General features: G+C 39.0%; 2 protein-coding genes across 2 annotated transcripts; both read right to left on the bottom strand.

Moving 5' to 3' along the window:
- Positions 1-958: 958 nt before the first annotated feature.
- On the bottom strand, positions 959-7483 carry LOC126376043 (inositol oxygenase-like). Its single transcript, XM_050023203.1, has 7 exons — positions 7390-7483; positions 5720-5897; positions 5167-5375; positions 4332-4468; positions 3462-3596; positions 2103-2198; positions 959-1389 (listed from the first exon to the last, which is right to left on the bottom strand). Exons 1-7 carry the CDS (start codon positions 7402-7404, stop codon positions 1281-1283), a joined length of 879 nt encoding a protein of 292 aa, XP_049879160.1. The 5' UTR covers positions 7405-7483; the 3' UTR covers positions 959-1280.
- A 270-nt stretch (positions 7484-7753) lies between these two features.
- Positions 7754-11601, bottom strand: LOC126376044 (inositol oxygenase-like). Its single transcript, XM_050023205.1, has 7 exons — positions 11472-11601; positions 11079-11256; positions 10487-10695; positions 9674-9810; positions 8944-9078; positions 8500-8595; positions 7754-8154 (listed from the first exon to the last, which is right to left on the bottom strand). The coding sequence occupies exons 1-7, from the start codon at positions 11484-11486 to the stop codon at positions 8046-8048; spliced, it is 879 nt and encodes a 292-aa protein (XP_049879162.1). The 5' UTR covers positions 11487-11601; the 3' UTR covers positions 7754-8045.
- Positions 11602-11875: the final 274 nt, after the last annotated feature.

Consider the following 11875-nt stretch of genomic DNA (forward strand, 5'->3'; position numbering starts at 1 on the left):
TTTTGAGAGAGGATTGTATTTTTGTAAATATAGCTTAAAATAAAGTTCCTGATTTATTATATAGTCTTTCATTGAATGTGAAAACTCCATCTAGCCCTTTACCAAAGTCCGGACTCTCCTTACGAAGATCGAATTACCGTGTGCCGGCTAAACGCGTAAGTGCGAGTGAGACAGACAGACTCATTGCCAGCTTGCGGCCCTTTAGACTAAAGCGCACCCCGGACACTTCATACAAACAACCTCGTTTTACACAGACACCACACATTGACGTTATCGTACTCGCGCATCTGTGTGTGTGACGTCTGACGCGATACGATTGAAGACTAAACTGTGGGGGGGAGAACCTAGAATTTGACGCTAGTGGGGAACGGAGAGTTGCCGTTCTATACGTAGTATTATTCCTTATTCTATAACCAAAATGACACCTAGCGGGGGGGGTGAGGTAAATCTATCTCGGCACTGTTACGATATGGTGCGGGGCGGAGTGTCCGTTCTATGCGTAGTATTTACTATTCTTTATTCTAGGTATGCAGAGGCATAGGTACCTAGAGAGGTACCCTAATGGAAGTCACTGGAAAAACCACGTCCATAATCCCTTACGGAGTAGACAGAAGTGGTTAGGTAGGACCACGACCCATCAATGCTTGCTCAGAGTCTGAAGTGGGGCGTGATGCATACATACATGATATCACGCCCATATCCCTGAAAGGGTAGGCAGAGGTGTATAGTATGTACATGTACAGTCATGAGCAATATCATGTACACACTTTAGAACCTTGTCGCACTATCATATTTGACATTTAATGCGCCTTACGTTTTAATTTGTCAAAAAAGTTAATTTGACATGGTTTCAAAGTGTGTACATATTAGTACTCGTGACTGTACACCTAGTATCTGGACCGTATTGAACCAGCAAAAAAGAATTAAAAAGGAACGCTAGTAAAAATTAAATCACCAGTAAGACTAAAGGAGCTCCTTTATTGAAAATTATTATACAGTAAAAACTAGATTATTATTTAAGTACAATAAAATAATGAGTATTAAGTATATCAACTTATAAGTAGGTTTTATATTGTGTGGTTTGTATATCGCTTAAAATTAATAGGTCATTATAAAATCCTGAGGTCAAAATAATGTATAAGGGTGTATAAACGATTGCATAATACAGAAACTAGACAACAAAAAATCTAATTTCTCTTGTCGGGTTGTAACTTGTACGTACTCACGTGTAGGTAGGTAACTATCTTATAAAAGGTAACTTGGATGCAAATTCTCAGCGTCTACCACTTAAGGACACCGGGAATGTATTTGTCGATCAGCTGCTCGTAATAAGGCCACAGAGCTTCCACGTCGGGGATACCAGCGCTCTTCGTGTACAGGTCATATTTGCTGAAAAAAAAAAAAAAAAGTAGGTAAGTATTTTTAGTTCAATAATTAATTTTGGTAGTTTTACGTAGGACGTAGTAGTAGAATAAGTAATAGCACGTACTAGTTTGCGATACTATTATTTATTTGTGGTTTTACAAAGATTCTCCGAGTTTTTAAAATTTGTAATTTTATAGATTGCGATGCGTTCTTTACGAATTGGCTCGACCATTACCTAATAGGTAGATAATGGTCGAGCGTATCGTCATCGATACGACTGTAACACACGTTGGTCTACAAGCCAACAGTGGTTAAATACTTAGTTAATCTTTCTCTGAATGTACCTCTGGCTACCCCAATTGGGATATAGTCTTATGTATGTAACGTCTTTCCGAATTTCTACTTTGCCACTCGCGCCGACATATTGGAAAAATGGCGCCTTAAGACAGTCTAATTTCTATAAAACGTTCACTGTGTAATAAATAACCACATCTGAGGCAATACATTTGAAACTCGTGCATGTCCCATAGGTATGTGGGGCTTAGGTAAAATGAGAAAATCCAACAGGAAGCTTTTCAGATTGTTTTTGCTGGTCATAGTGTGTCTATGTACATAAATGCTAATGTATTTATCGAATAATATCTATTATTCAGTTACATAGTGAACGTGTTAAAATAACGGAGGGTTAAAAAGGAGTAGAAAAAAGATCTTAAAAAATAAAGTTAATGTATACTGACTTGAATTCTAGAACAGCATCCTCAATATCCTTGTCGCTGTCCTTCAGCAAGTGCTTGTAATCACCACCGGCGTGCCACGGGTAAAACGAATGGTACCTAGATAATGGCAATCATATTAGAACATGAACATGTGAACAAGGATATTTATCTCCTTAGTTAGTGAACACACTAACACAACACACTAGTGTGTTCCCACTTTGGGATTTATTTGGGCATTATTACCTAATGTTTAGGCAGATAAGACCAGAGTACAAGAAAGAGCAAATTGAAAAATAAAAGCAGCCAGTGTTTTTACTATTAAAGATTTCTTAACATTCCCACTTTGGGAACATTTCCCGGAATAACATTGAGGCAATGAGTGTTGTTTTGTTATTGGTCATAAGTTCATAACGTTATTGTTATTTGTTACTATAGATAACATGGATTGGCTTGCACAGCCATGAAAGAAAGTGCATTTCTTCGAGGCAATGACGTCATAAATCGTCTGGAACAGACGTATAAGGCCAAAAAGTTGAGATAACATAACATACGACCAGTGTTATATAACACAAAAATACTAAATTAGTAATATATGGTCATAGGTAAAGAATGCATGAACAGAACACCATTCGCACAGTTCATACAAAATACTACATTGACAAATGTATTAAAAGTGAAACTGTATCGGTGAAATGAAACATCATCGTGAAGAAACCCATTATATACGGGAAGATATACTTTCAAGTATATGTGGCCTTATTAGCAGGACATATCAGGTAGCCTGTACCCAATAAGGCCTTTCGGGTTGAAGGATCAGATGGCAATCGCTTTTGAAAAAAATAATGTCCGGCCAATAACTTCAGGTAAGTGAACACCTGAATAATATAATACTTCTAGTTAAACAAAAACTTTACAAAAAAGATTATTATAAAGTTAGTGATTATTTAGAAGATATGAATGCATGGGATTAACTGTCTGAGAACTGATATTAGGCAGCTAAATTACTCAATTGTATACCAATATTTTATGATTATTTTTATTTTTTTAAAGAACGTCTAGGGCCCTGTGCCGAGGTTTTTCTTGCAGCTTCTTTTCCCCGGCTATACAGGTTGTGAGAAGCTGCAGTAGTTTTAGGCGGATGAGACGTTCGTTATGTAAAAATTGACGATTCAAAGTAACTATGTTACCTACTGAATAAAGATATTTTGGAATTTGAATTTGAATAAATAATAAGTTATTTTACCAAAAGGTAGCCTAGAAGAAATTGCCTTTTTGAAATAAGGATAGAGATTGTGCTTCTTTTGTCTATTTGTGTTTATATGTTACGTTATATGCATTAAAGTGTTTTGTATCGAATAAGCGGGATACGAGAACACAGACCTGATCATGTAAAGCCCCTTCTTAGGGAACCGGGCCTTATTGTGCATAAGTACCCGGTACAGGTACTCGTCGTGACCCCAGGACATGAGTAGGTTCTCCAGCCCACAGTGTGGCTGGTACATGCCGTTGGGAGTGCTGGAACAAACATGCGCAATATATACATGAGGTATTTATATTTACAGGAACCGGTGGAGGCAGATCATACGCTCCAGGTGCAACCCTGATGCTGACCACGATCCTCAGATATGAGGGACCGACCAAGAGAGAGAGAGAGATTTATATTTACATATTTAAGTATGTGGGAAAATCTACAAGTAAAAGGTCAGAAGACAATTTGCTCTCATTCTTGATATGAACTCCTAACTCATTATGTATTTTTGTTTTTTTTTTTAAGAATAAGTAGGGCCCTTTGCCGATGTTTTTCTTGCAGCTACTTTTTCTCAGCTATACAGGTTGTGAGGGCCTGTAATAGTTTTAGACAGATGAGACGTTCGTTATGTAAACATTAACGATTCAAAGTGTTACCTACTGAACAAAGATATTTTAGAATTTTGAATTTGATACATCCTACAGCGTACTGTGATCGCCGCCGTTTTTAATCTTTTTCTTCTATCGTCTGGGTTGTGAGGTGAATTACCAAACCTGAGTAACCTTGTTGTCAGGGTTATTATTAAGACGTCAAAGGCCCCAATGGCTCATGTAACGACTACCGAGTGACTCGTGACGATGGATCATTATGACTACCGTTGTAATGATCCATCCTGTTAGAAAAGGCACATTGCCTTTGTCAGTTTTTAAGACATGGTCGGGGTGATAAGCAACTGATCGCATTATATGCTTTTTATACGCCTCCACTTCAGCCGAACTCACTTGTATTTAGGGTTGTAAGTGTCAGGGTTGTTCTTGAAGCTGTCGTCTCCGTACACGATGGACTTGCCCCATTTGCAGCCGACCGCGAAGGTGTCTCCCACCACGCACCACTGCGGCTCGTTATAGAACGCCATCACCTGGACAAAACGAATGAATTGGGTTGTGTACTAGGATCAAGATAAATTATGAAAGTCTAATACCAAACTACAAGTGCTTCGGAAGGCACGTTAAGCCGTCGGTCCCGGCTGCATCAGCAGTCGTTAATAACCACCAATCCGCACTGGGCCCGCGTGGTGGTTTAAGGCCCGATCTCCCTATCCATCCATAAGCCCCAGCAGTGGGGACGTTAATGGGCTGGTTGAAGAATACCAAACTAAGGACATCTAAATCTATCGAAAAACATTTCCTTTTTTATATTTATCTTATTTATGAATTTTAATCAAGAAAAACGTAATAATAGGTACGATATTTTATCACGTTTTTCTATGATGTCACAGTGTGCTTTTTCATACAAATTCCATAGTAATTTCGTGTTTTGACTTTTATTAAAAAGTAACTCATTTGACCAGATAGAAACTAGCCTATTGTTTTTAGATCGATAAGTTATTTTACATGTTCAAAACCATATGAAGTGTTATTTTTACACAAAGTAGGACAGCTTCCAAATTGTCTGTCTGTTTCTGTGGTGTCCGGAAGTAATAAATGTTTCTTTCTTTCTTTTCTTTCTTTCTTTCAAATTCAGGGTGGCATTAAACGTAACGTAATCACTATTTCGAAAGCCTATCCTGGGTATAAGGGTCTCAAGTTTAAACTATTTGTCAAGAAAATTGCGAACCTTGCCAAGATCGTGAATAAGTCCAATCAGATGGAACCAGTCATCGTCAGGATGGTCTTCCCGGATCCTCTCGGCAGTCTGGAAGGCGTGCACGATGTTGGGCAGGTCCGTGTCAGGGTCAGACTCGTCCACCAGCTCGTTTAGTTTGATCAAAGCCTCCTTGATGGTGGCTTTGAAGTGGTTGAACTTCAGCCATTTTTCCATTTTACCTGGAAGAAGATATTGTAATTGTTTTTTACTGGTCTTTAAGAAAAAGATCGGTCGAGCTTATAACATAAGAACAATAACATGTGAATCCATACCATTTTTTAATTTTCAAATCAGAACGCGCGTCCACTTGGGCAAAATCGGAGTGTCGGCATTTATGATTGCTGTGAGGTTGTCAAAGCGCAACTCCTGGCTCGGATTTGCCAAACTTTTCTTCAAAGATTAAGTACTTAATACAGTTGCGCAATTTTATTTGTAGTATCTACATTCGTACCTTTGAGAAAATAATTTGCGAAAATATCCCATGCAGACTTGCAAATGTTTGAATTACAATTTAAAAACCTACCCTTGACGAAGTCGACTGTCATGTTGGTGTGCATGTCGTAGTATGTCTTGCGTACGCGCATCTTGATGGGGTCTTCGTCGTCAACGGAGTAGTCTCGGAACGCGTCTATTGGTTTGCCGTTGAATGAGTCTTCCGGCCGCAAAAGCAGCGACGGATCCATCATTTTCACCGGGGATTCCTGAGGAAAGTTTTTTCTTTTTAAATACAGCCTCTTTGATCGATGTCTGGTAATACCTTCAACCTATTTACACTTTACAGTATCACAATACATGGTATCTAACTTTTATAACGTAAATGCTACTTTATTATGATTCTGAATTTCATAAGTACAATGTAAATATACAGACATTTTCTGTCTTTCTCCGTCCAATTTAAGTACATATATTATGTTTATATAACTGACATACCTAATTTGTCACCAGTATACCTACTAGTTTATAGTAAGTAATAATTACTTAAGTCAAAAGTTCTTCTTTCTTTGATTTGCAATAAAGAAATATTAAAGAACGCGGTCAGTCGCATATCACCTCGACATAAAAGTATAAGAATTGTGTCCTGTCAGCATGATGAACTATCTGGAGAAAGGGTTTATCAGATATAACTTAGGACTCGAATAACTGCTTGTCGACACTTGTGGCTCTGCCTTCCCTCGGAGAGAAGGCCGGCGTAGTATATTATACAAATACGACATCGATGAGAACACAGACAAGGGCGTCTGAAATAGACGTCATTCATAGTCCACCTAAAGATGACTTTATATACATAACATACATAACTCAAACCTAGGACTATTTTATTATTATATTATTTTATTATGTTTGTCCATATCTCGGGAGTATAGAGTCCCGGACTTTTGTACTTTTTTATTAATATTATTATTTTAATCATTATCACCAGCCCATTAACGTCCCCACTGCTGGGGCACGGGCCTTCCCTATGGATGGATAGGGAGATCGGGCCTTAAACCACCACGCGGGCCCAACGGCTGAGCGTGCCTTCCGAAGCACGGAGGAGTTCAAGATGAAAACTTTTTTGTGGTCACCCATCCTATGACCGGCCTTTGCGAAATTTGCTTTTTTAACTTCAACATTCACAGAGCGAGCGCCTTGACCACTGCGCCACCGAGCTCCTCATTATTTCGTGCTGATTATTTTAATAAGTATTATTATTTATTTTCACGTTCACTATATTAGACTAGAGACCTCGTACGTTTGGTATACGTCTCTAATTTATTTATTTACTTTCATTTTACTAATCAAAAACTTTTTCTAGTTAAGTAAATGTTTAGGTATGTCTTCGACATGGCAGTGCAAAATAAATAATTTCCTAAATGTTCATCTTTGGGCATTCGTTCGTTACACGTAGCCAAATGTAAGGAAGCCCAAAGACCACGTGTTATTTTTCGAGCGCCTCCAGTTCAGTAAGTATTTAAAAGAATACGGTTTTATTTAATTACGCCTTTTTTAAATAAAGCTAAAAACCACTTTAAAAAATAAGTAATAGTTTTGCACCAAGTGTTTTAAAAATAGATCCCTTATTTTCAAATTAAATAGGTAAGTACGTTAATTTTAAATGGCGGCAACAGTTTTTAAAAAACGAACTAAATATTCACTTTATTTTTTGTTCCACTTCACACAATTTTTTATATTTTTCAATTTTTTTTTACTCACTGGTACAGGCTTCATGTTTGTTGTGGTGTGCCTCTTTCAAGCAACTAGCGCTCTCGAGGTCGGGACTCATCTTAAATGGCGAGGCAGGGTCATCGGGCAGCCGTTATCTCAATCTCTTATCATATTGCATACGTCATACTATGACAGAAACCTTACAGAGGGCCAAGCCAGCTTTAACGCCACGCTCAGTCGAACAAAAACAGTTAAACTAATGTTTTTATTGACTCATCGAACGCAAAAAAAATGGTTTCGGCCATAGCCATAGTTACGGCCAAAAATCTGCCGATTCTTTTAAAAGCCATAGTGAAAGTCGTTAGTGCTAACTCCACGTCTTTATTGTTTTAGTCAACAAAAAAAATACCAGTTAAAGTAAAGGAACTATTTTATTAAAAAAATAGAGAACATAGAAACGTAAATAATTCACAATGGAAATAATTATTAACTTGTAAATAGGCTATTTAGTCTACTTTGTATAAGTATTGCATCCTGATGTCAAAATATAAAGGCACAGATTATACTATAGGAACATTTTACGGTACTTACTAATAAAGGCAACAACAAACTTCTATATAATCAAACACTTTCATTCTAAGTCTAGTGGTAGTTGCTCGACTTTGGATGTAATATTATTGTATTTATTTGAATATTTTCAGTGTCTACCACTCTAGAACGCCTGGGATGTATTTGTCGATGAGCTTCTCGTAATATGGCCATAGAGCTTCCACGTCGGGGATACCAGCGCTCTTCGTGTACAAGTCGTATTTGCTGGAAGATAAAAATATTAATATTAATTTGGTAAAGCGGTATATAAAGCGAAAGTTGATGGTAGGGCTGGCAGAGGAAGACCGAGAAGGACTTACGATGACCAAATTGGAGATGTCCTTAGAAAAGGTTCATTACGATCTACTCTGAACCGGCGTGCGTGTATGAAGCGATTGATGAATGTGGAGAAAGCAAGAGAAGTGTGTCAGGATCGAAGCAAATGGAATTCTATAGTCTCTGCCTACCCCAGTGGGAAATAGGCGTGAGTTTATGTATGTATGTATTAATTTGGTGTACGATACCTTCTTAGGAAGGAAGGTATAGAACAAATAAATGAGGGGTTCTTACTTGAATTCTAGAACAGCTTTCTCAATTTCTTTGTCGCTTTCCTTCAGCAAGTGCTTGTAGTCATTACCAGCGTGCCACGGGTAGAATGAATGGTACCTGCAATCGATTATACCATGAATGGTGCTATATCACATTTGATCAACAGTGGATCTTCAAAAACATTCACATTTGTAAATTTTTACTCATAGTACCTTCATTACAATCGGGGACCGCCGGTTCGAACTTCGAACCCCTGTAAAAGACTTACGCTAATAATTTATCTTAAGTACAGTTTTCACTAACACAGTTAGCTCGACCATCATAGACAGCGATACGGCTCACCACCTATCACGTTGGTCTAACAGCTCGGTGAGATGTAGGTACCTACTTAGTTCATTTCGATGATGGTTATAACTCTAACTACCCCAATTGGGATATGGACATGAGCTTATGTACGTTAGATACCTGATCATGTAGAGTCCCTTCTTGGGGAACTTTGCCTTATTGTGCACAAGTACCCGGTACAGGTATTCATCGTGGCCCCAGGACATGAGCAGATTCTCCAGCCCGCAGTGTGGCTGGTACATGCCGTTGGGAGTGCTGCAACAATACAACAAATGGTACATAACTCATCGCCGTATTCAGTATTTCATGGGTAAGCGCACGCCTTGAGGCACATTGGGTGGGGTTACAAATGGAGATTGACACAAAAATAAATAAACAATAATATTTTTTTACATCTCAATAACACTAACTAGCCTATAGATACAATACTAACACTGCCATCCAGTGGTTAGCAACAGTATACTCAATCTTACCCTGTCGGATCAACTTTAGGATGGTGTTGTTACTGCCACGCACTCTGCTCATCAGTTATGCAACTTTCTTACTCTGATCTAAACCTGAGAAGTGGCGCAAGGATAATCTCTGCAGGTGGGGATACCTGGTTGATGGTTGCGATGATTGCGAGTGTGGAGTATCACCACAAACTATGGCTCACCTTTTGTGCTGTCCTAAGTGCCCTAACACTTGCACTATTAAAGACCTATACGAAGCCACTGACAATGCCGTAAGCGTGGCCAATTATTGGTCGGCAAAAATTTAGTTTCGATCGCCATCGACTCGCAAAGAAGAAGAAGTGGCGCAAGAAATTCCTCATAGTTTTTTTTTTTTACAAATCAAAAGTAACACTTACTTGTATTTAGGGTTGTAAGTATCGGGGTTGTTCTTAAAGCTGTCATCTCCGTACACGATGGATTTGCCCCACTTGCAACCGACCGCAAAGGTGTCTCCCACCACGCACCACTGAGGCTCCCCGTAGAACGCCATCACCTGCACATAATTCACGGGTTCTCGTACAAACGTACAAAATATCACGTTAAATATAAGTACTTATGCTCCTTTTGATCCACAATACGTGACGTCAGTCTTTCGAAACCTAAATCGAACAAGGATTTTGGCATCACAAATCGCTTAAACTTTTCAAAGGATATGGGTAGTATAATAGTTCCCATCCGATTTTTTTCCGTAAAAAATCGTTTTATACAACGAGTTGTACACTGCTTACTTAGGCCAGGCGCGCGCTACGAGTATTTCGCCGCGCTGCAGAAAATAGTAGCGGCATAATGTCGCACTGTAATACTATACTTACCAAACAGTTTTAAATTGTATTGCGCGCACTTGACGGCAGAGCCACCGCAGCGGCGCAGTGCGACATTATCGCTGGTCTTTTCTGCCGCGCGGCGATAAACTCGTAGTGCGCGCCTGGCCTTATACTTAAAGCATTTTTATATCGAAAGCACATCGGGTCATAATGATTGTGTTTTTCACACATTCAACTGTGGATTAAGTAACATGTATGATAATCATTGGCCAAGGTTTCTGAAAGTTATAAACGATCTTTTTTTCGTCAACATTACTATCGTAAGTTTGACAAAAGTTGTTAATCTAACTGTCTTCATCGCTTCTCTACTGGTAGAGAAGAGCTCTTCTTGCATTGGGCAAATACCTTGCCAGCATCATGAATAAGGCCGATAAGCTGGAACCAGTCATCGTCAGGATAGTCCTCCCGGATCCTCTCGGCAGTCTGGAAGGCGTGCACAATGTTGGGCAGGTTCGTGTCAGGATCAGACTCGTCCACCAGCTCGTTTAGTTTGATCAGAGCCTCCTTGATGGTCGCTTTGAAGTGGTTGAACTTCAGCCATTTTTCCATTTTACCTAGAAGGAAACATTGAGTTTATTTTGTAGAAAGTCCGAAATATTATTCGGCGGTGGCTGTAGGTTTTGGCAATATATCATATTATGCTATTTAAGCACATCAACCGAAGTGAAATCGAAGGGGTCTATAAGGAACGTCGACATTTACGTATTGTTGTGAGTTTACGAAATAACAACTGATTCTGATTGATTTATCAAAAGAAAGCACGAAATCCTGACGCTGTCCCGAAGTGGTTATTAAGTAATTTTAATTGGGTTGCGTAGTTCTGTCCGGCAAAACCTGGGGATTTGCGAACACATCCCACGCAGATTGGCGATTGCTTTCGCCATCGATATGGCAAAAGACGTTAGATACAAATGCAAGTAGGTATTCAAAATCCTACCCTTAACAAAGTCGACAGTCATGTTGCTGTGCATGTCGTAGTATGTCCGGCGCACACGCATCTTGATGGGATTGTTCTCGTCGACGGAGTAATCTCGGAACGCGTCTATTGGTTTGCCGTTGAACGATTCCTCCGGCCGCAATAGGAACGACGGGTCCATTATTTTCATCGCGGAATCCTAAAGGTGGTGACTTCAATTAATTTTCCATTTCACAAAATTTTAAAAGTTACTTACATTTTTTATCAATTTAAGAGCTCTTGTCGGTGCAACATTTTCCATGCTACTTTTTTAGGGAAAAATAGGGCAGTGGTTTCCCTCTTGCCTTCCGCCCCCAACATGACATTATTTTGTGATGATGATGATGATATTTTTTATATTTTTATTTTACTCACTGGTTTAGGCTTCATGTGTGTTGTAGTGTGCCTCTTTCGCGCAACTAGTGCACTTGTGACCGGTGGGAATCATCTTAAACGGCGAGCCAGGGTCATCAGTTATCACAATCTCTTATCATATTGCATCTTGTTTACAAAGGGCGTAGGGTTGCAATTGCTTAACTTTAGCATGTTAACGCTTAAAATAACAAAAATTTAGTTAAACGAATGAAAATAATAAGTAAGTACCTGATGTACTGGTTGACTGTTTTAGCCAGGACCAAAAAAAAATTGATGAAATCTTCAACTTCGACATATATGGGAAGTTTTAGTCGAAATTGAGTAGATGACAATTCCATACATTTTCATTTCTTTACTTAGGTACAAATAGCATTTGCCGCAGGATTTCTTTGTGGCCCTGCCTA

Source organism: Pectinophora gossypiella, chromosome 20, assembly GCF_024362695.1.
Source record: "Pectinophora gossypiella chromosome 20, ilPecGoss1.1, whole genome shotgun sequence".
Classification (NCBI taxonomy): domain Eukaryota; kingdom Metazoa; phylum Arthropoda; class Insecta; order Lepidoptera; family Gelechiidae; genus Pectinophora; species Pectinophora gossypiella.

Excerpts from the sequence above, each read along its gene's own strand:
- LOC126376043 (XM_050023203.1), bottom strand. Across the intron at positions 3,597-4,331 it reads ACTTACAACCCTAAATACAA|CACTCCCAACGGCATGTACC; the intron begins GTGAGTTCGGCT and ends TGTTTGTTCCAG. Across the intron at positions 2,199-3,461 it reads AAGGGGCTTTACATGATCAG|GTACCATTCGTTTTACCCGT; the intron begins GTCTGTGTTCTC and ends GCCATTATCTAG.
- LOC126376044 (XM_050023205.1), bottom strand. Across the intron at positions 10,696-11,078 it reads GACTGTCGACTTTGTTAAGG|GTAAAATGGAAAAATGGCTG; the intron begins GTAGGATTTTGA and ends GTTTCCTTCTAG. Across the intron at positions 9,079-9,673 it reads ACTTACAACCCTAAATACAA|CACTCCCAACGGCATGTACC; the intron begins GTAAGTGTTACT and ends GTATTGTTGCAG.